Source organism: Podarcis liolepis, assembly GCF_965112155.1.
Source record: "Podarcis liolepis genome assembly, chromosome: 1".
NCBI lineage: Eukaryota > Metazoa > Chordata > Lepidosauria > Squamata > Lacertidae > Podarcis > Podarcis liolepis.
The window spans coordinates 3,169,872-3,192,330 of NC_139554.1; the positions used below are offsets into that span (position 1 = coordinate 3,169,872).

Below are 22,459 nucleotides of genomic sequence, written 5' to 3' on the forward strand. Positions count from 1 at the left end.
TAGTGATTTGACCATTAGCCCACTGTTTGTACTACCCTGCACGGAATATTGATTTGGCTGTTGAAAGCGATTCGCAAAAGCGCAGAGCGTGGGAGATCCCAGGGCCAAGCAGTGTTTAAGATGCTGCGGGGGGGGTGAATGTTTGCACCTCCCAGAACTACTCCTAGGCTTAATTTATCAGAGGGTGGTGGCAAATGGGGCCAGGTAAGGGACATCACCTTACCAACAAAGGTCCATATAAGTTAAAGCCATGGTTTTCCCAGTAGTGATGTATGGAAGTGAGAGCTGGACCATAAAGAAGGCTGATCGCAAAAGAATTGATGCTTTTGAATTCTGGTGCTGGAGGAGACTCTTGAGAGTCCCATGGACTGCAAGAAGATCCAACCGAAGAGGCGGACACGACTAAACGACTAAACAACAACAAAGGGATTTTAGAAGGTCGGATCCACGCTATGGCCTTGGCTGCTCCATTCCCCCACCCCCAGTTATTCCGAGGTCTCCTGTTCCCTCCAAAGATTCCGACCTCATTCCAGAGCTGTCAACATTTCCCATTTTTTAAGGGAAATTCCCTTATTCCAAATAGGATTCCTCGCAAGAAAAGGGAAAAGTTGACAGCTATGCCTCATTCCCTTGCCACCCCTTTCGCCTGGTACTGTCTCCCCAAACACCTGGATGAAGCCATTGCAAGGGGCTGGAATAGGGGACCATTCCCTGGGGTCCCAACTCTACAATGCGATGGTCTTTCTCTTTCTTCTGTCAAATGCCTCCACGTAACTCATTTTTTTCAGTGTCTATGGACCTCCTAATCATAGGAAGAGCCTGCAGGATCAGGCCAATGGCTAGTTCAGCATCCTGTTTTCATAGTGGCTGAAACCCGCAAAGCAAGACCCAAGAACAAGAGCCCCCTCCCTCTTGTGGTTTTCAGAAACGGGTAAGAACTTAATTCGTACCAGAGGTCCGTTCTTAACTTGAAACTGTTCTTAACCTGAAGCACCACTTTAGCTAATGGGGCCTCCTGCTGCTGCCGCGCCGCTGGAGCACGATTTCTGATCTCATCCTGAAGCAAAGTTCTTAACCTGAAGCACTATTTCTGGGTTAGTGGAGTCTGTAACCTGAAGCGTCTGTAACCTGAGGTACCACTGTATAGCATTTGTAATAAAAGTGAAACATTATATATATACACACACACACTGTGATCATACATTTATATGCACACTCTTTCAGAAATTGTTGCTTGTGAAACCATTTTAATTGGTTTGCTGAGAGGCAGAGCATCTATTTTCCATGCAAAACGTCCCTGCTTCAATTCCCATCATCTCCAAGAAGGACCGGGAGAGCCCTGAGCTGCTACCAGTCAGTGTAGACAATACAGTGGTACCTCGGGTTAAGAACTTAATTCGTTCTGGAGGTCCGTTCTTAACCTGAAACTGTTCTTAACCTGAAGCACCACTTTAGCTAATGGGGCCTCCTGCTGCCGCTGCGTGATTTCTGTTCTCATCCTGACCTGAAGACCTGAGGTACCACTGTATTCCAAACAGTGCCGGATTTAAGTACAGTGGTACCTCGGGTTACAAACACTTCAGGTTACAGATGCTTCAGGTTACAGACTCTGCTAACCCAGAAATATTACCTCGGGTTAAGAACTTTGCTTCAGGATGAGAACAGAAATCATGTGGCAGCAGCAGGAGGCCCCATTAGCTAAAGTGGTGCTTCAGGTTAAGAACAGTTTCAGGTTAAGAAAGGACCTCCGGAACGAATTAAGTACTTAAGCTGAGGTACCACTGTATAAGCTAAGCAACCTAGCAGTTTGAAATCATGAAGTGCAAGTAGATAAATAGGTACCACTCCGGCGGGAAGGTAAACGGCATTTCCGTGCGCTGCTCTGGTTCACCAGAAGTGGCTTAGTCATGCTGGCCACATGACCCAGAAGCTGTACACCGGCTCCCTCGGCCAATAAAGCGAGATGAGCGCCGCAACCCCAGAGTCGGCCACGACTGGACCTAATGGTCAGGGGTACCTTTACCTAAACAAGCTCTAGCTTAAGGCCCCACTCTCTTGGGGGTACATTTCCAAAATATAAGATAAAAAGCAAATAAAATAAAACAGAACCTACAGAACAGTGTTTTGTGTTGTGCAAGGGTGATGATCAGGGGTGTTGGGACTTGTAGTCCCAAACCAGTTTAGGGGCAGCTTCAATGGGCCGTATCTGGGAATCGGAATATACATTGTGGGGGATCACATCCCCCCCCCCCATTTCTAAATAAAGCTCAGCTTGCTCATTTACCCTGTGATTCCACTTCTGGAAGGGCTTATCTGTTTCCGCAGCTAAAAGATCCTAAAAGCATCTTTCTTCCCACCTTCCTATGCCGAAGCGCTGCTGCGCTGACCCCTGCTGGCGGCTGGGGGAAGTGCGCGCGGCCTGAGAAGCACTTCCTGGCTCTGGCCAGGAGGAGGCGGTCGCGCAGCGCAGGAGCCCATTGGGCTCTGTCCGGTCAGTGGAGAAGTTCTTTGCAGAAATGCAGTCAAGGCTTGCGAGCCGCCGCCAAACTCCCTTTCCCGGCCAACACTCCCTGCAACCCGCTCCCTCCCCGAGATCTCGGTGCCCGCGGGGCCCGTCGCTTTTCCTGCGGGCTGAGCAGTTCCTGCAAGCGGCCAGAGACCCCCTGTCTGATCCGGGGGGGCAAAGGCAGGGGGCGAGTTCCCTTGATGGAATCTATTCATTTGCCCTTCATGGAATAAATGCATTTAATATTGTTCTTTCTGCAGCGTCTCTCTCCCACTTGCCCTTCTTAAGAATAATATTATTATTACTCTTTCAATGAGCAAAAGAGTCTGGGTTTGGCTGTGTTGCCCCGGCGAAGCTGCAGCGCCTCTCTCTCTCTCTCCCAATTGCCATTATTATTATTATTATTATTATTAGATTGCTGCTGAATGCAATAAAAAGTCCTCTCCCAATTGCCCTTCATATTAATATTCTTCTTCTTCTTTGGTTGCATTAAACAGCAAAAGGAGAGTCTGGGTTTGGCAGTGTTGCCCCGGCGAGGCTGCAGCGCCTCTCTCTCTCTCCCCATTGCCCTTTTTATTAATATTATTATTAATTATTAGAATTCAGCAAAAGAGAGTCTGGGTTTGGCTGTGTTGCCCAGGCGCGGCTGCAGCGCCTCTCTCTCTCTCTCTCCCAATTGCCCCTATTATTAATATTATTATTAATTATTAGAATTCAGCAAAAGAGAGTCTGGGTTTCGCTGTGTTGCCCAGGCGCGGCTGCAGCGGCTATTCACAGGCGCGGTCCCACTACTGATCGGCACGGGAGTTTTGACCTGCTCCGTCTCCGACCTGGGCCGGTTCACCCCTCCTTGGGCAACCTGGCGCGCCTCGGCTCCCCGGGGCTCGCCATATTGATGCCGAACTTAGTGCGGACACCCGATCGGCATAGCCCACAGCAGCCCCGAACTCCTGGGCTCAAGCGATCCGCCAGACTCAGCCTCCAGGAGTAGCTGGATTACAGGCACGCGCCACCGCGCCCGGCTGGCAGAAGGAAAGAAGGAACAGGCTCTTGGCTCGGCGCGGAGTGACGTCAGGGGAGGGGGCGGGGCGGGCGGGGGCGCAGGAAGACGTGACGTCAGAGGAGGGGGCGGGGCTGGCGGGGGCGCGGCGTCAGTGAGAGGGGCGGGGCCTGGGCCGGCGCGGGGCACCACGGGAGAGGCTCCTCCTCCGCCGGCGCGTGCGCAGTGGGGCGCGGCCTTTCCCTCCTCGCCAGGCGCCGAGCAAGATGGGGCACCAGCAGCTCTACTGGAGCCACCCGAGGAAGTTCGGCCAGGGGTCCCGATCCTGGTGGGTGGGGGCCGGGGGAGGGAGGGAGCGGGGGTGTGGGGGTGTGGAAGGATCAGGGAGGGGGGCGGGGGAGGGAAGGGAGCCCCGCCGCCATGAGGCGCCTCCGGGAGAGAAAGAGAGGGAGGAAAGGGCAGCCAAGCCCGGCGGGGGGGGGTCTGAGGGGGCGCTTCCTCCGAGGGGAAGAGGGGGGAATATAGGGAGTGGGGGGGTCCCGGCTGACCCACAGGCCTCTTCCTCCCCCTCCAGGCGCGTGTGAGGGAGGGAGCCCCGCCGCCATGAGGCGCCCCAGGGAGGGAAAGATAGCGAGGCCCCCCTCCTCCGGGGCTCTAAGAGGGCGGGGGGGAAGGGCAGCCAAGCCCGGGGGGAGTCTGAGGGGGCGCTTCCTCAGAGAGGAGGGGGGAGTATAGGGAGGAGGGTCCCCTGACCCACAGGCCTCTCTCTTTCTGTGGGAGGGGGGTTGAGGGGGCGCTTCCTCCAAGGGGGGAGGAAAAGAGGCGTCCCGGGCCTGACTGACCCCCAGGCCTCTTCCTCTCCCCTCCCAGCCGCGTCTGCTCCAACCGCCACGGCCTGATCCGCAAGTACGGGCTCAACATGTGCCGCCAGTGCTTCCGCCAGTACGCCAAGGACATCGGCTTCATCAAGGTGAGATGGGGGGCAGGGGGGATGGAGGGGCTCTGGGACCGGGGGGGGGTGCTTCTCTAGGGAGAGAGGCCAGCGAGGGCCGTCAGCCCTGCTCCTTGCGCTTCCCTGAGCCTAAAAGGCGGGCAGAAGGGCCGAGGAGCAAGTTGCTCCTTCCCAAGGGGAGAAGTGCCCCAGAGTAGAAAAAGGGGCCTCTTGGGTCCTGGCAGTCCCAGGCCCAGAGGAAGAAGCCACGGTTTGGGGGGACTCCAAGAGAAAGTCACGCTAAACCTCTTCACTCTTCTCTCTCCCACTTTTCAGCTGGATTAAACATCTGTCCACCCACAGAGATGGCCTGAAGAGGACGGCAAACATGGAAGCTGCATCAGCCAGATGAGACCCTCTTGCCGCACATAAGATGCTTTTGTGTACAGAACAATAAAAAATAGGGACTTGTTTGCCCAGATTCTCAAACTCTGATGTGATGCTTGTGATTTGACATAGTTCTATAGTCAGAGCAAATAGCGCTTGGAAGGAGGAGATAGCAGGGGTTGGATCCAGCACCCAAAAGGGGCCTTGTCATCTTATGGCCCATATCGATAGTATGAGCAAGGATTTGTTCAAGAATCTGTACTTAAGTTTTCCATCCCTATTTTTGTTGAAATTACTTGCACAAATTAGATCCATACAGAAATATTACTCATTAACAGACAGGATCATAAAGACATTGGATCTCCACGTACACTGTTAATTTTTAAAGCAAATAGGGTTTCTTTAAAAGCTCAATTCATGGTTTGGTTTATGTTCTCTACAATTAAAACAACTGATTATCGTTCTCCATGCTTCACCTTTGAATTTGTTTTTAGGACACATAGCCTGACCAATTCCATGTTTTCCTTCTAGGAGCCACTTTTTAAAAATGGTATCATGTGATGCCATCCAATATTTTTCAAAAGTAAGCCTTCCATTAGATGCCCATTTATAATAAATAATAAGAGTGCTCCCTTGTGCAGCAGACATACTAAAATTAAAAAGATACAGAAAAGATAGGAATAAACATACTTTGCATATTTTTACATGGTGAAAAATGCAAAACCAGCTGGATTATATCAACAACCATCTTCCAAATAAAATAAAAAAATTCCTTTCAGTAGCACCTTAGAGACCAACTAAGTTTCTTATTACTATGAGCTTTCGTGTGCATGTACACTTCTTCAGATACACACCTCTTCCAAATAATATACTCCCCCACATGTATAAAGTTCTTTTTATTGTTATGACCAAACCCGCACTCCTCATTATTTGTTTTGTATGCCATATGGGTTGTATCTTACAACTGTTTAAGCAGAGCAGGCCCCTGCTTTGGCAGCAGGACTTTACTGGGCTCTTTTGACAATGTTCCAAAGCTACATGGCTTAGCCATAGAGTATCATATAGCTCCCATTAAACAAAATGGATTTGTAGAAAACATTCTCTGCAAGTGGAATATTCCTGGTTATGTTCCTGGCATCTAATGTTCAAAAAACGATCTTGTATATAATGGCTCAGAAAAGTAGACTGCTTTTGGAAACCCATTGCAAGTTGGAGTGGGCAGGAGCAAGTGAGATGGTCTGAATATAAACACTCAAATATGTCAAAAATAAAAAAATTCCTTCCAGAAGCACCTTAAAGACCAACTAACTTAGTTGGTCTTTAAGGTGCTACTGGAAGGAATTTTTTTATTTTTGACTATGGCAGACCAACACAGCTACCGATCTGTAGCTCAAATATGTGTTCAATTTGTAGATGGACCCTGCTATAGATCTCACTTTAAATAAATTGTTCTTTGTAATTTAGAATGAAAGTGTGTTTATTCTAGTTTATAGCTGGGAATATAGAAGAGGAAAACACACACAACCTAATCGGTAAGAGTAAATAAAGTGATAATTACATAGTTATATACAGATGTTACAAGGTAATAGGATGCTTATCGTTAAAACAGCATCAAACGCTCCTAGTTTACAGGTCAAAAAGCTTGGAAACACAACCTTAACTACTGATAAACACAAAAGTTTGTCCCTAAATTCATCTAAACCCAAATCAATATAAAAAGCCCGGAAGCCCTGCTGGATCTGACCAGGGGCCCCGTCTAGTCCAGCATCCTGTTCTCACAATGAGATTCCTCAGTGGGAAACCTGCAAGCAGCACCTGAGCACAACAGGTGCACAACATTCATTATCCCCACTCTTTCTGATCCAGTTTGCCCCTTGCTTCATTGTTCCGTCTTGGAAGCAAAACTTCCCTTTATTTCCTAGGGCTTGCCTCTTTCAGATGAGATGCTATCTGGTTTCCCCTCATTTCTGATCTTCCCTTCACCACCTGCTGGAATAAAGAGAGAAACCCAGTCAGAGCCCAAGGGGGAAAGAAACACTCAAATCAGTTCACTTCTAAATTATGTGTGTTGGTGAGTTGTCTTGGCCTGAGCATTTCTGCCATCAAAAGGGGCAGTTCACAGCGTAACCCAAAAGATGCTCTTCTAGGCAGCAAGCTGTGGATCTGTCTATCCATCCTCTTGCCCTTGGATTCTCCTTTAAAAGGATTGCTCCCATGGAATAGGAGTGCTTGTTTTCCTAACTCTTGTACCCGGTGACTCACCAGACTCTTAACTAGCCTCTGCATGCATCTCAGGGTGCCACGGGTCATGGACATAGCCAGGAGGGGGCAGAGGGGGTAGCTGCCCCCCCAATCAAGTAAATTAAAATACTTAACTGACCAATTGCGTTGCAGATAACTTGGTTTCTTAAATTCCTGGCTACGTCTATGTCAGCAGCCTTATTTTGCATGTATCATAATTGAGGATTCAGTAATCTCTCTGCAGAAGCCTGACCATTCTCAGCTCATCAAAGGATCCAAACGCACATTGAAAGAGCTACCTGAACATTTCTCTCCATCGTCCAGGCCACAGACAATTGCAACTTCTTCTAGGTATGAGAACTGGTCAGTTTGGAGAATTTGAAGTCCTTCTTTGGAGAAAACAAATACATAAACCAGTCATTTCAACTAATTCCCATTAAAATAAAATGGTCAGTGGTTCCATTCCGGGTTCAGTTACCTGGGCTTTGTTGGTGCCTTTGCTCCAGAGATGGGATCACTCAGTTTGTGCTGGACCAATGAAAATGCCCCTTCTGGAGAAGAATCAGCTGTTTTGTAGGAGGCAACCCACAGTCCACCTTGTGACTTAAGGTTCTAGATCTAATCCATCACCCTCTTGAGCTCTGGCCCCCCAGGTGCCCCCTGGGAAGTTCATTCCCATCAGAGAGTGCAATGGGACTTTTCTTCCTGCCCCCACCCCAAAAACTGGCTGGGGTGGTGGTAGGGAGGCAAACAGAAATGCTACTGGAGTGAGCGACCATCAGGCAAACAGAAATGCTACTGGAGTGAGCGACCTCCTTAGTTATGCTGAATACATCCCATAGAAATTAATGGACCTACCGTACTTAAGTCCATTAATTTCAATGGGATGGATAGTCTGAGAATCAATTGGTTGGACACAAAAATAACTAACTAAATAAATGCACAACCTTCTGCCTCTCCAAGCAACATCGGGAGATCCCTGTCAACAGAATGCTCAACTTCACATCCAGAAAGCTGCCTGGTAAGAGTCAGATACTAGTTCAGTGTCATCTCCCCCCGCGATTTCAGAGATGGTCTTCTCCAGCCCTCCCTGGAGATGCCATTGGGACTGAACTTGGCTCCTTCTACATGCTTCCTCACTGAGCTAAGGCCCTTTCTCTGCCTAACTCATGAAAACATTGAATTTGCTCCACTGCAATTGCACTGACCGCTGGCTTTGCCTGTTGCTCTCTTCATGTTATTGGGGTGATTCTCTCTCCTTAGCTCAACATGAAAGGGACATGTTTAAACTATAAGCTGCCTCGGCTGAGATTTTGAGGAAAGGCAGTATTAAAAGAAGAAGAAAAAGCAAGGGGAGTTTTTAAAGAAGGAATGCAACTGAAATTATTTAGTGTTTACATTTGTCTCCTCCCTTTTTTCACATAACACACAATACAGCCCACAATCTTGCCTTGCACTGAGAGCAAGGCCTCACTTCATAGGGAGCCTGTGCAACCGGATGCAGATGTCTTCATGCAAAAGGCAACAGCGCTCTTGCCAGGGTCGTTCCCAAGCACTCAGCATCTGTGAGCGAATGATGGGGAGCAGCCAGCACACTCACAGTAGTGCCCCCCTCACCCCACGGTACCTTACACCTCATCAATGCACCCAGAACAGTTCCAAAAAGTCCTCTGTGATTTCTGGAATTCATGGAATCAGAATTGTAGGAAGGGACCCTTAGGGTCATCCAGCCCAACCCGCTGCAACACAGGAATTTCTGTGTCCTTTTCCGAAATACTCCTCTGAAAAGTGTCACTGCACGATCTGGTCTCTTAAGCGGTTTCTTCCTGTGTGCACACATGCCACACCCACTTTGCGCTTTCAGCTCGTGCTGAAACCCTCCCGGCTTTTCCCGTCCCCCTGGTGGATTTTGTGGTGCTTATTCAAGTTGGCCCTCTGGATGAAGCTCTTCCCGCATTCCGCGCACTCGTACGGCTTCTCCCCGGTGTGGATCCTCTGGTGCCGATTGAGGTTGGAGTTGCTGCCGAACCTCCTCCCGCAGACGGGGCACTTGTGAGGCTTCTCTCCCGTGTGGATCCTCTGGTGACGGTACAGGACCGAGCTGGACCTGAACGTCTTCCCACAAGACGAGCATTCGTAGGGCTTCTCCCCCGTGTGGGTCCTCTGGTGGATGATGAGCTTGGAGCCGGAAAGGAAGAACTTCCCACAGACCTGGCATTTGTGGGCTTTGGCTCCCGCTCGGCGGCTCTTGAGCATGCCGGAACCCGGGCTGAAGCTTTTCCCGTAAGCTCGGCAGGTATTCCGCTTCTTCCCTGTGTCCACTCCTGCCTGGACGGTGGTCACAATGAGGGCTGTGTAATCTCCCCCAAAAGGTACAGATGCGTCTCCATCCCCTCCGGAGTAGGTCCTCAGCTGGCCCTCAGGCCTCTCCTGACTGGCGGCAGCATTTTCCTGGAAGCGGCACTGGGGAACCACCTCTTCCGCTTTCCACAGGGACACCCCTGCTTGGCCCGAATCTTCCGCTGTGAACGTCTCCCTCTGGTGTGCGGCCAGCCGTTCTTTGCCTGCGTAAGAAATGAGAGAATCCCAAATGACTCTTTCCCTGCGCTAGAGAAAAGAAACAAAGAGTTTTAAAGCAGGGGAAATATAAAGGGTGGAGAATCAGAACATTAGGGGGAGGCAGTGTGGTGTAATGGTTAGAGTGATGGGGCAAAGGACCTGGGAGACCAGGGTTCAAATTCCCCACCCCACTGGGCCATGAAGCTCACTGGGTGATACTGGGCCAGTCGTTCACTCTCAGCCCAAACCCAGCTCACATGGTTGTGGGGATTAAATGGGGGAGAAGATAAGAGCATATGCCACTTTGAGCTCCTTGGGGGGGAGTGATATACAAATTTAATAAGCGAACAAACAATAACATGACCCATTCAGTAGGGGAAACAGCATTAGCAAGCTCACAGAAGGGAGTTGAGAGAGGCCCAAGCAATCTTTAGGTTTTTTACCTAAATAACTGCTGGACATTTGGTTTAATGTAGTTTGACGCAGTACGTCTGAGTACATCTTGCAATTAAGTTACCCGCCTCACAGTTACTCAGATCAGGGTTTCACGTATGGCTGCTCCTGTTCTGTGGAGCAGCTTTCCTGCTGAGATACAACAGGCACCAACTATCTGCACATTCCTGAAACAATTGAAGATATGTTTGTTCCTACAGGCTTTCCCAGTGAATGAATGAACGAATCTCTGCAAGAACGCCTCCTTCTTTGTATTGGGCTTAAGTAGATCTGTTTGCAGTTTCGAAGGCAGCCCTGTTTAGGGAAGCTTTTAATGTTTGATGCATTAAGGTATTTTAATATTTTGTTGGAAGCTGCCCAGAGTGGATGGGGAAGGCCAGCCAGATGGGCGGGGTATAAATAATTTATTATTATTATTATTATTATTATTATTATTATTATTATTATTACACCAGCCATTAATGCATTGGTGAGGATAACAATGGGAGCTACCAGAGAGAAATACAAATTGCATCAAGAGAGTGTTTTTTTCTGGGCACTGTCCCCACCTCCCACCCTTAGAAACCCCAAAGAGCCTGGACATTCTAATGGCAAGAGCATCTCCTGAGCCTTTCTGCAGAGAAAGGAGGAACTCAGACCAGCAGGAACTCGGGCGCAAGGCACCCCCCTCTTACCCAACTTGCCAGCTTCCTGGTCCTCCTCCTCCTCCTCCTCCTTTGTTTCAGCGCACAGGGGGCCCTCCTGCTCCCCACCATCAGGAGCAGTTTCTCCCTCGGAGAAATTCACAGCCACCACCTCAAAGGCCACCTGCAAGAGGAGCAAGGAAGCCTTTCAGAACGGGGGACCCCTAGATCCCAAGGCCCACTTCACTATCCCAGTCTTGACTTAGCAGCCCCATGGCCACATTGGGGGCTCAGATACAGGCTGCCTGTCTCCAGGAATTCGGAGTCTGATTGTCGCTCACCCACAGCAACTGACCCCCAGCCGGAGGGGCAGCTCCAGCAGGACAGAGCGAAGGCACTCCTGGAGGCTTTCTGCCGGGGGCAATTGGCCAGGGGGAGGCCACAGAGGGAAGAGCAGGACCCTCAGTGGTTGCATCTTCTAGCTAATGCAGAGGCCTCTCTGGGCAACAGGTGATGGGTTTCTGCAGCCTGCTCTGTGGGAGCGACGGAGAGAGATGCACTTGAGCAGAGAGAGGGAGGAGTGTGTGAGAAAGACAGAGGTACAATATCTGTGTGTGTGTTTGTGAGAGAGGCTAATGCTTGTCTTCACATGCTGCATGTTTGTGTGAGAGAAATCAATATTGTGTGATGCCCACAGTCAGGACCACCAAAACTTGGGTGACTGCATGGCAAGCGTAAGATTGTGGGTGAGAGAAAGAGCAACGACTATATTCTTTCTAAGTTTGCATTATGCCATACCACGCTCCCCGTGGAAGCCCACAACACTTTCTCAACATTCAAAATGTGCCCACCGGTCCCAAAAAGGTTGGCGACCATGGCTGATCGTAAAGCCAGGGTGGTGTAGTATCAGACTATGACCTTGGTGACCAGGGTTCCAATCCCCACTCAGGCAGGAAACTCCCTGGGTGACCTTGAGGGAACAGCCACTGCCTCCCAGCCCGATCTACCTCGCAAGGGGGTGTGTGTGGGGGGATTAATGAGGAGCAGAGCCATGCACGCTGCCTGGAGCTCCTTGGAGGAAAAGGTGCAATAATTATTTACAGAGGGCCTTCTTGGCAGTGGCACCCACCCTGTGGAACGCCCTCCCATCAGGTGTCAAGGAGATGAGTAACTATATAACTTTTAGAAGAAAATCTGAAGGCAGCCCTGGATTGGGAAGTTTTTAGTGTTCAATGTTTTATTATGTCTTTATATATGTTTGAAGGGACGCAGGTGGCGCTGTGGGTTAAACCACTGAGCCTAGGACTTGCCGATCAGAAAGTCAGCGGTTCGAATCCCTGCGACGGGGTGAGCTCCCGTTGCTCGGTCTCTGCAACCTAGCAGTTCAAAAGCACGTCAAAGTGCAAGTAGATAAATAGGTACCACTCCAGCGGGAAGGTAAACGGTGTTTCCATGCGCATGCGCTGCTCTGGTTCACCAGAAGCGACTTAGTAATGCTCACCACATGACCCGGAAACTGTACACCGGCTCCCTCGGCCAGTAAAGCGAGATGAGCGCCACAACCCCAGAGTCGGTCACGACTGGACCTAATGGTCAGGGGTCCCTTTACCTTTATATATGTTTGAAGCCACCCAGAGAGGCTGGGGCAAGCCAGTCTGATAGGCAGGATACAAATAATAAAATTATCATGATCATTATTAACCAATAAGGCTTTCCTACCTATATCGGAAGGAAGGGGGAATAGGAATGCAATGCAAACTTGAGCACCCAGATTTCGGATGTCCTGTTATTTACTCTGTGGGGCAACTGTGAGGGTCAGGCCAGGCTGTGGGCACAGCTGTACCCAAAAACTAGACCTGGAGGGTGCGCTTTCTGGACCCAGATCCTTAAGTCCCACCGCAGAGGAACTTTGCGGAGAAATCACCTGGCTTCCGTCTCTCTCAGCCTCCTGCTGCCTGAGCAGAAAGTCTTCGGCCAGGGCCACTGCCTGGGAGCAGGTCTCGGGGCCCCGTCCCCTCACCCAGCCCTGGATCTCGGGCGGCAGGACGGTCAGGAACTGCTCCAGGATCAGGAGCTCCAGGATCTGCTCCTTGGAGTGCCTCTCAATGGCCAGCCACTGGTGGCACAGCTCCTGGAGTCTCCCATGAACGGCCCGAGGCCCCTTGGCCTCCCCATAGCCGAAGCGCCGGAAGTGCTGCCGCCGCCTCTCCCGGCCGAGGGCATCTCTGCGCAAAAGGGCTTCCTTCACCTTCCCGTAGTCCTCCCGGTCGCTGCCCTCCAGCAAGCCAAAGGCCAACTCGGCTTCTCCTCGGAGGGCCGGCAAGAGCCGCGCCACCCACTCCTCCCGGGGCCAGCGGCAGGCAGCGGCCACTTGCTCAAAGGAGGCCAGGAAAGTCTTTGTGTCGCCCCACGGCGTGGGCTCCTCAGGCTGGGCTTCTGGGCCCTGGCAAGGGGGATCCACTGTCCTCAGGAAGTCCTGCCACTGGGATTCCCACTGGTGGGAGAAGCCTTCTTCTGGCTCCTCTTTCACCGGCTGCGGAGCTGCTTTCTGAATGGATCTCATAGCTTCTGGGGGCTGCGTTCTGTCCTCCATTTTGGGTTTGCAGTCTACAGTGTCCTGGTCTCTTCCTGCTTCCTCTGGGGCGCATCCTGTCGCAGCGTCTTCCTCCATCTTCATCTTCGCCAATAACTCCAGCAGCTCAGGAATAAACGACAGCAATCTGGACAGCTGCGCTGAGCTCCTGTCAAGGAAGAGGAAAGGCAGAATTGGAACACTGGAGATGTCAGCCTCCAGAAGACCCTTCGCCTTTTATTTCTAAACAAACTGGCCATATAGCAGATAACATGGACTTTCTGCCTGTTTTAGTGGGTTTCCAAAAGATTTTTAAAAAACCCAGCCTATTTATTTTGTAAATGCAGCCAGAACTTTACCTAACTACAGTCTCTTTTCTGCTGTTTGAGCACTCAGAGTGAATTTGAAAGTGAACCATTTCCCAAACCCAGATTCATCATCTTGGGATAGTGGGTTCAGGAGGGGTCCCAAAAGAGGAGAAAAGGAGGTGAGAATGGCAGTGGTCAGATAGGCCTCCTGTGGATGAAAAGTGAAGAAACCTTCCAGCTCAAATCCCTCAAAATCTTGGCTATGGAAGAATAAGATGGGGAAGATGAGATCATGAAGAAGAGGCCCATCCACAGCAACCAGCTGTTGCCTCTCCAGTTGAGGACTGCAAGGGCAGATGGATGCTCCCACTAGAGTTCTGGGCATGTGTCTCCCCGGAAGAGAGGGCTCTTATCCAGGGAGGGGGACAGGAGGGTGCAGAGGGTGGGTCCTTCTGGGAGCGTGCAAAGCTGCTTTCTGCCAAGTAAAGTCAATGGTCTCCCATCTGGTCTGCTCACGCGTCAGGCCCCCCCCCCAACCTTGCCCCTCTCCATGGAGATGCCTCTCTAAACACACACACACACACACACCTACCTCCTCTGCCCTGGCCTTATTTAATTGATTTACATTTCTTTACCGCCCCATATCCGTAGGTCTTAGGATGGTTCACAGGATAAGATCACAGTAGAAAAATATAAAATACATAATAAAAATAGAAACAAGAACCCAATAACCCCCCTCCCCAGGCATCTCCATAGCCAGGGCTAACTAGATACAGAAACAGCCCGTCTCTGCCCCCCTCCCTTCCCACCCCAGTGGGGTTCCCAAGGGCCTAGATCCCTCCCCTATCCTTGCAAAGCGCCCCCTCCCCAGACAAATTCACTGATGCTGCACAGCTGGCAGCTTACATTGGGGGGGGGATTGCAAGAAGGGCTGAATGGTGGGCGGGGGGGTCTTGCAAGGACCTGGCCACCCTCTGTCCTCCCCCCACCCCCTTTTGCAATGCAACTCCTGCATCTCACCTCTGCACGTGCCCCCCCCCACCCCGCCTTCCTCCCCGGTCCTGCTCTTTCTCAGCTGCTGCTGCGCTATTTAGTAGCAAACCTTCCCCAGCCACGGCTCCGCATAGAGATAGGAAAAGGCTAGAGTCACCGCAGGATTACTGTATGTATTTCTTTTTGTCTGAGGCTGAACTTCCGGGCTCGTTTCCTTCCTTCGCCCCGGAACGGAAGTGAAATCTTCCCATGGAGAAGAATGGAGAGATCGGAGACGTCTCCATGGCTGCTCTTTGTGAATGAATGAATGAATGGATGGATGGATGGATCTTTATTTGCGTCAGCCATCGGCCATAGCAATAAAACAACAATACGACATGCAAAGAAGAGAAATGAAAAAGTCAGTTATATAAAATACATTTTAGGGTTTTGAATCAGTAGTCAAAAAGTGCATTTTATTCTGATTGCACCAGCTAAAAACCTTGCAACCTTGCAGAGTCCTCTTTGGCCTGCGAGGGATTTCCCCCCTGTTCTAAACCCTTGGCTCTTATCTCCTGCTGTTTCATATTCTGATGCTCTGTTTATTGCTTCTATTATCTTAACGATTCCTTCCTCTTAAAAATTTTTTGCGTGCAGCTTTGGGAGACAGCAGGGCATTTAAATGATCGACATAATTTATTGCCTGCGCCCAACCGCAAAGGCAATGTAGGATTCTTGAGCTGTGATTCCCTTCATTGCAGGGGGCTGGACTAGATGACTCACGGGGTCCCAACTCTACGGACATTAATCATGCTCAAAATGGGGCCCGTGGAAATGAAATGAAGGGGTGGCTTAATTGGGTATCACCCAGTAATTTTTAGCACGGCTGGTATCGCACAGTATCACATCCACACAGAAATAAGAGGCAGGAGATCATGAATGCGAGTTGCTGAGAGGAATCCGGAGCCAGGAGAGATTTGCTGCTGTTCCAGTCCCGCTTGTGGGCTTCTTTCGGTTGGAGTGTCTGACTACTGTCAGAAGAGGATGGATCCAGAAGCCAGACTTCTCTGCTCTTCTCCCCTGCCTGATCACGGGCTAGTCCTGCACATGTCTGCAGCTGTTTCAGCAACCTTCCTTGGCATATTCCATTAATGGCTTCTGGGAAGCCCCTGGGTGCTCTCTTGACTTGAGGCTCTGCCTTTAAATCCAGGTCTCGTCCCAGCGAGAGGAGGGTGTAAGGGTGGCTTGGAGCTGATAAAGGCATTTATTTCTAGGTGGTTCATAAAGTTGGCACAGGGAGCTATTGTTACCTGGCCAGACACAAACTGATGTTAGAAGAATAAAAAAATTCCTTCCAGTAGCACCTTAAAGACCAACTAAGTTAGTTCTTGGTATGAGCTTTCGTGTGCATGCACACTTCTTCAGATACACTATGACTATGGCAGACCAACACGGCTACCTATCTGTAACTGATGTTAGAAGAGGAAGTGAATGGAGCACTATTTTCAGAAGCTGAATTTAAAAGTGTTGGATATCAGAGAAAGAGCTTAGGAAACTGAAGCCCCCACCACCAAACCATCATTTACCTATTTATTTATTGCATTTATATCCCTCCTTTTCCTCCAAGAAGCTCTAGGCAGTGTGCATGGTTCTCTCTCCTATTAATTCTGCGCAACAACCCTGCGAGGTAGGGTAAGCTGAGAGAAAGCAATGACCCCTGAGATCACCTAGTGAAGTTCAAAGCTGAGTGGGGGATTTGAACCTTGGTCTCCCAAGTCCCAGTCTGACTCTCCAACCATTAAGCCACACTGGCTCTCAAAAGCACCCCAAAGATCGCAGGGCAGTTCACAAAAGCAAAACACCTAATCAAACAAAAACAAACCAATTACCTCCCTCCCACAGATTTAGCAGGAACATAGAAAGCTGTCTTATACTGAATCAGATAATTCAGATTTTCAACCTATTTGAGTCCACAGTTCCCCTGACCTACTCCATTCTTTCTGCGGCACCCCTGTGGGACTCAGGAACCCTATTAGGTCACCCAATTGCCTGCAGAGCTGGCAGCCCCTCACCCTTTTTGGAACACCCTCCCCTGTGGAGTGTTCCCTCAACCTCTCCCCTCCCCTCTCCTTGCTCCTCTGGGCAACCGCAGCTTCTGCCACTGGTCTTTGAGCTGTTCACCCCACCCCACAGAGTGGCACCTCCTCACACTGCCCTACAGGGGCCTGGGAAGCACCCCCCTGGCCAGCCCCAGAGGCAACTTTCACCTGCAGAGCTTGTAATCAGGGCTGCTGCAACAAACAGCCATGCAAACCTTCAGGAGGCGGAGATGCAAGAGGGCATCAGAGGGAGGGAAGCAAAGAGGGACAGAGGCCAGTGTTGCCCACAGCACCCCTGACCATCCTTCAAGGCACCCCAGGGTGCCACGGCACACAGGTTGAAAACCACTTATTGATCTCTCTGGTGCAGACTGGTGGAAAGCAGCTCTCCAGAGTTTCAGGCAGGGTCCTTCCTCAGCCTACTCGGAGGCCAGGACTTGAACCCAGGACCTTCAGCTTTGCCCCTTCAACATGTGGATTTGAGAAGACTCCCGTGAGATTGCCCTGGTGAGGTCCCCTGAATGGTATGACATTCAGACTTAGAATTGAAGTGGTTCAACTGGGGTTTCATTGCCTGTTTTACAGTTGCTTTACCCATTCATTTCTGCACCTGCAAAATTTTCCTTGTTACCGACTCCCCACAAGCTTGCATTAGAGAAAATGGCTTCCTAACTGCCTTGAGCTTCAGCAAATCTCATCCCTACAACTCCGCAGCTTAAAAATTCTAGATGTACATACATTTAATAGCAGGTATAATCTCTCTCTCTCCTGCCATCTACTGGCTGTTGCATAGATCACCTTAACAAGTTTCAAACTTATGTCTGGAGGATATAAACCAGGTGGGCAAAGGCAGCTCTGGCCTATAATTCTAGCTCCTTCGCAGGCTGAGGCTGGTAGATGCCTTGAGCACTGTGGGTCTATGGTCAACCGGCATGCATGCTCAGGCTACCCTTTGGGAACTGAGGGGCACCAGGTTGAAAAAGGAAGGATGAAATCATGCCAGTCAAGAAACTTTGCCACACAAAATGGCAGTCCCATGTGGGGAATGTTATCTATAGTGAAACTGCAAGTGATTCCAACCTCTTTTGATGTAAAAACACCCACAACAAACCCCCGTGGATCATAGAACAAATCTGCTTTGTAAAACTGGCAGCAAATATTTTCCAAGAGAAATAAAATATAAACCACAAAACTTGGGAATTTAAACCTTCATTTAGATGGGAGTGTGAAGTTGACGAGAAGGCGACAACTTCCACCCCTGCCTGGAGAAAACTGGACATTTGAAACGTATGTCCGGCGCCCAACCTGACATTTTATAAACTTCTGCTCACTTGCTGAGATGACTCTCCTGCTGAAGAACCTAAGAGGAAGTGAGGGCCAAGGAGAGCCGGAGACATCATGCTTCTGAACTCCATTTGCTGGAAACTGCAGGAAGGTCCTGCTTAAAGGATTCCCATAGGTGCCAGGTTGGCCACTGTGAGGATTGGGATGCTGCCACTAGCCTGAACCAGATGCAGGACTCTTTTATGTTGGTATGAAAGCAACAGGGTACAAAAGAGTCAGTAAACGGAGGAGTCTCTCTGTAACTAAGACTCCTCTTCAGTTAGGCCCCTAACTCATACCATGGATATGACAAGGCCCCTTTTGGGTGCTGGATCCAACCCCTGCTATCTCCTCCTTTCAAGCGCTATTTGCTCTGACTATAGAACTATGTCAAATCACGAGCATCACATCAGAGTTTGAGAATCTGGGCAAACAAGTCCCTATTTTTATTGTTCTGTACACAAAAGCATCTTATGTGCAGCAAGAGGGTCTCATCCGGCTGAAGCAGCTTCCATGTTTGCCGTCCTCTTCAGGCCATCTCTGTGGGTGGACAGATGTTTAATCCAGCTGAAAAGTGGGAGAGAGAAGAGTGAAGACCTTTAGTGTGACTTTCTCTTGGAGTCCCCCCAACCCGGGGCTTCTTCCTCTGGGCCTGGGACTGCCAGGACCCAAGAGGCCCATTTTTCTACTCTGGGGCACTTCTCCCCTTGGGAAGGAGCAACTTGCTCCTCGGCCCTTCTGCCCGCCTTTTAGGCTCAGGGAAGCGCAAGGAGCAGGGCTGACGGCCCTCGCTGGCCTCTCCCCCGAGAGAAGCACCCCCTCCGTCCCAGAGCCCCTCCATCCTCCCTGCCCCCCATCTCACCTTGATGAAGCCGATGTCCTTGGCGTACTGGCGGAAGCACTGGCGGCACATGTTGAGCCCGTACTTGCGGATCAGGCCGTGGCGGTTGGAGCAGACGCGGCTGGGGGGGGGAGAGAGAGGCCTGGGGTCAGCTGGAGGGCAGGAGGGACCCCCACTCCCTGTACTCCCCCCCTCGGAGGAAGCGCCCCCTCAGCCCCTCCCCCACGGGGAGAGAAAGAGAGAGGCCTGTGGGTCAGGGGGGGCAGGAGGGACCCCCCACTCCCTATATTCCCTCTTCCCCTCGGAGGAAGCGCGCCCTCACCCCCCCCCCCGGGCTTGGCTGCCCTTTCTCCCCCCCCCCCGAATTTTAGATCCCCGGAGGAGGGGGCCTCCTTCTCTTTCCCTCCCGGAGGCGCCTCATGGCGGCGGGGCTCCCTCCCTCACACGTGGCTAGGGACGAGGAAGAGGCCTGTGGGTCAGCCGGGGGCCCACTCCCTATATTCCCCCCTCGGAGGAAGCGCCCCTCAGACCCCCCCCCGGGCTTGGCTGCCCTTTCCTCCTTCTCTTTCCCTCCCGGAGGCGCCTCATGGCGGCGGGGCTCCCTTCCCTCCCCCGCCCCCCTCCCTGATCCTTCCACACCCCCACACCCCCGCTCCCTCCCTCCCCCGGCCCCCACCCACCAGGATCGGGACCCCTGGCCGAACTTCCTCGGGTGGCTCCAGTAGAGCTGCTGGTGCCCCATCTTGCTCGGCGCCTGGCGAGGAGGGAAAGGCCGCGCCCCACTGCGCACGCGCCGGCGGAGGAGGAGCCTCTCCCGTGGTGCCCCGCGCCGGCCCAGGCCCCGCCCCTCTCACTGACGCCGCGCCCCCGCCAGCCCCGCCCCCTCCTCTGACGTCACGTCTTCCTGCGCCCCCGCCCGCCCCGCCCCCTCCCCTGACGTCACTCCGCGCCGAGCCAAGAGCCTGTTCCTTCTTTCCCTCTGCCAGCCGGGCGCGGTGGCGCGTGCCTGTAATCCAGCTACTCCTGGAGGCTGAGTCTGGCGGATCGCTTGAGCCCAGGAGTTCGGGGCTGCTGTGGGCTATGCCGATCGGGTGTCCGCACTAAGTTCGGCATCAATATGGCGAGCCCCGGGGAGCCGAGGCGCGCCAGGTTGCCCAAGGAGGGGTGAACCGGCCCAGGTCGGAGACGGAGCAGGTCAAAACTCCCGTGCCGATCAGTAGTGGGACCGCGCCTGTGAATAGCCGCTGCAGCCGCGCCTGGGCAACACAGCGAAACCCAGACTCTCCTTTTGCTGCCGGAATTAAAAATAATATTAATAATAATAAGGGCAATTGAGGGAGAGAGAGAGGCGCTGCAGCCGCGCCTGGGCAACACAGCCAAACCCAGACTCTCTTTTGCTGGTGGATTTGATAAAAGAATAATAATATTAATAATAAGGGCAAGTGGGAGAGAGAGAGAGGCGCTGCAGCCTCGCCGGGGCAACACAGCCAAACCCAGACTCTTCTTTTCCTGAGGAAAACAAAGAAGAAGAATATTCATAATAATAAAAATAAGGGCAATGGGGAGAGGACGTTTTATTGCATTCAGCAGCAATCAAATAAGAATAATAATAATAATAATGGCAATTGGGAGAGAGAGAGAGAGGCGCTGCAGCCTCACGGGGCAACACAGCCAAACCCAGACTCTCTTTTGCTCATTGAAAGAGTAATAATAATATTATTCTTAAGAAGGGCAAGTGGGAGAGAGACGCTGCAGAAAGAACAATATTAAATGCATTTATTCCATGAAGGGCAAATGAATAGATTCCATCAAGGGAACTCGCCCCCTGCCTTTGCCCCCCCGGATCAGACAGGGGGTCTCTGGCCGCTTGCAGGAACTGCTCAGCCCGCAGGAAAAGCGACGGGCCCCGCGGGCACCGAGATCTCGGGGAGGGAGCGGGTTGCAGGGAGTGTTGGCCGGGAAAGGGAGTTTGGCGGCGGCTCGCAAGCCTTGACTGCATTTCTGCAAAGAACTTCTCCACTGACCGGACAGAGCCCAATGGGCTCCTGCGCTGCGCGACCGCCTCCTCCTGGCCAGAGCCAGGAAGTGCTTCTCAGGCCGCGCGCACTTCCCCCAGCCGCCAGCAGGGGTCAGCGCAGCAGCGCACACGGACCGGTGGGAAGAAAGATGCTTTTAGGATCTTTTAGCTGCGGAAACAGATAAGCCCTTCTAGAAGTGGAACCACAGGGTAAATGAGCAAGTTGAGCTTTATTTAGAAATAGGGGGAAACGTGATCCACCACAATGTATATTCCGCTTCCCAGACACGGTCCATTGAAGCTGCCCCTAAACTGGTTTCCAGATGTTTGGGACTACAAGTCCCATCACCCCTGATCATCACCCTTGCAGGGCCCTGGTCTTCGTGGGGCATCCTGGAGGCCCTTGGTGCCTCCAGAGACTGCCAGGATTTTGTGGGAGCGATTTAAGGTATGGTTAGCAGATTTTTGTCAATGAATCCGGGGACACTTTTTTTTGGGAAGCTGAGTAGCAACAGGGAGTCAGTAGTGGGGATGGTGAGGCAAAAGACCCTGGGCCCAAGCACACATGCACATTGTATAAAGGTGCAAAGCCCTTCTTTCACACCCTGTGAAGCATAAATGCGAAGCACAAATGCACCGGCGCTCCGGAGGCGCAAAAGCTGCGCACAGACAGGGAGAATCGCTCTTGCTCTAGTCTACCGGATGCCAATCTGCCAGGCGCACTGCGCTTTCAGGATCATTATGCATTACTAGAGGAAAAGCTGACAAACATCATTGTGGGCTGGTCTCTTTTTAATGAGCGTGAGGTACTGTAGCAGCCTGCTTGTGGTTAACGCTTAGCTGGAATGAAATATTCAACGCAGCAATAGAGAATTTAAAATAATTATTTATTTGTCAGACAAATAAATGAGAGGCACAGTGGTATATGGTTACCAAGCTCTGGCCTGGCTCCTGCCATTATGGCCAGCCCTTATATTCCCTTAATCCAGCCCCCTTTGCTCCTCCTTGGGCTGCCTCTGTCCAATCAGCCTGGTTGGATTTCCTATTGGCTGATTGCTATAACCAATCACAATAGATACACCCATTTCCTTCTATCCTTATAAGGGAGACAAAGAGCTATATATAAATGACAAATAAGTAATAATATATCTTACATGTGTCTCAACAAGGAATCTTAATTACCAGCTCACCTCTTGCCCTCCTTGCCCTATTGCCTTCTAAAACAAATGGTTAATCTTAAATTTTTATCTTAAACATATGTCAAGGATCTTGAGTTTCACATCAACATTGAAAGATATCCTTCATTTGAAGGTTTCTAAACAAATGTCTGACAGCTAATATATCAGGACAGCATTTGATGGCGTCTTCTTGTCTGGCAAGAGGCTGGACTGGTGGCTGACTTAATTTCAAGATAAATACAACTCTTCTAGCATTTGTTAAATCCTTTGCATAATTACATTTAAGCCAACATATTTAATACACAACACAGATAGCCTCTTAAAAGGAATAAGGCCTTTTTAAAGTAGAGAGAGAAAGAAAGAAAAGGACTCAGTTTAAAACAGTTTCAGAAGAAGCCTCCCCCCCTTCAGCAAGCTGCTTTTCCCATTATCTGTTTAAGGAAGAAACA

At 51.0% G+C, this 22,459-nt stretch overlaps 3 protein-coding genes across 5 annotated transcripts; 1 reads left to right on the forward strand and 2 right to left on the reverse strand.

Annotated features, from left to right (window-relative positions):
- Positions 1–3,678: 3,678 nt before the first annotated feature.
- On the forward strand, positions 3,679–4,926 carry LOC310712904 (small ribosomal subunit protein uS14). The gene is made up of 3 exons (XM_083516356.1): positions 3,679–3,834; positions 4,377–4,476; positions 4,774–4,926. The coding sequence occupies exons 1-3, from the start codon at positions 3,773–3,775 to the stop codon at positions 4,780–4,782; spliced, it is 171 nt and encodes a 56-aa protein (XP_083372482.1). The 5' UTR covers positions 3,679–3,772; the 3' UTR covers positions 4,783–4,926.
- Positions 4,927–7,876: 2,950 nt separating this feature from the next.
- LOC310712331 (zinc finger protein with KRAB and SCAN domains 5-like) lies at positions 7,877–14,828 on the reverse strand. Of its 3 annotated transcripts, none has more exons than XM_083515267.1 (4): positions 14,742–14,828; positions 12,625–13,441; positions 10,752–10,884; positions 7,878–9,629 (listed from the first exon to the last, which is right to left on the reverse strand). In XM_083515267.1, exons 1-4 carry the CDS (start codon positions 14,822–14,824, stop codon positions 8,926–8,928), a joined length of 1,737 nt encoding a protein of 578 aa, XP_083371393.1. In that variant the 5' UTR covers positions 14,825–14,828; the 3' UTR covers positions 7,878–8,925. The 3 variants fall into 3 exon arrangements, with proteins under 3 accessions (XP_083371394.1, XP_083371393.1, XP_083371395.1); XM_083515269.1 differs by lacking the exon at positions 14,742–14,828 and adding an exon at positions 14,601–14,733 and having other exon boundaries at positions 7,879–9,629; XM_083515268.1 differs by lacking the exon at positions 10,752–10,884 and having other exon boundaries at positions 7,877–9,672.
- Positions 14,829–18,389: 3,561 nt separating this feature from the next.
- LOC310712897 (small ribosomal subunit protein uS14) lies at positions 18,390–19,657 on the reverse strand. Its single transcript, XM_083516344.1, has 3 exons — positions 19,496–19,657; positions 18,837–18,936; positions 18,390–18,541 (listed from the first exon to the last, which is right to left on the reverse strand). The coding sequence occupies exons 1-3, from the start codon at positions 19,555–19,557 to the stop codon at positions 18,533–18,535; spliced, it is 171 nt and encodes a 56-aa protein (XP_083372470.1). The 5' UTR covers positions 19,558–19,657; the 3' UTR covers positions 18,390–18,532.
- Positions 19,658–22,459: the final 2,802 nt, after the last annotated feature.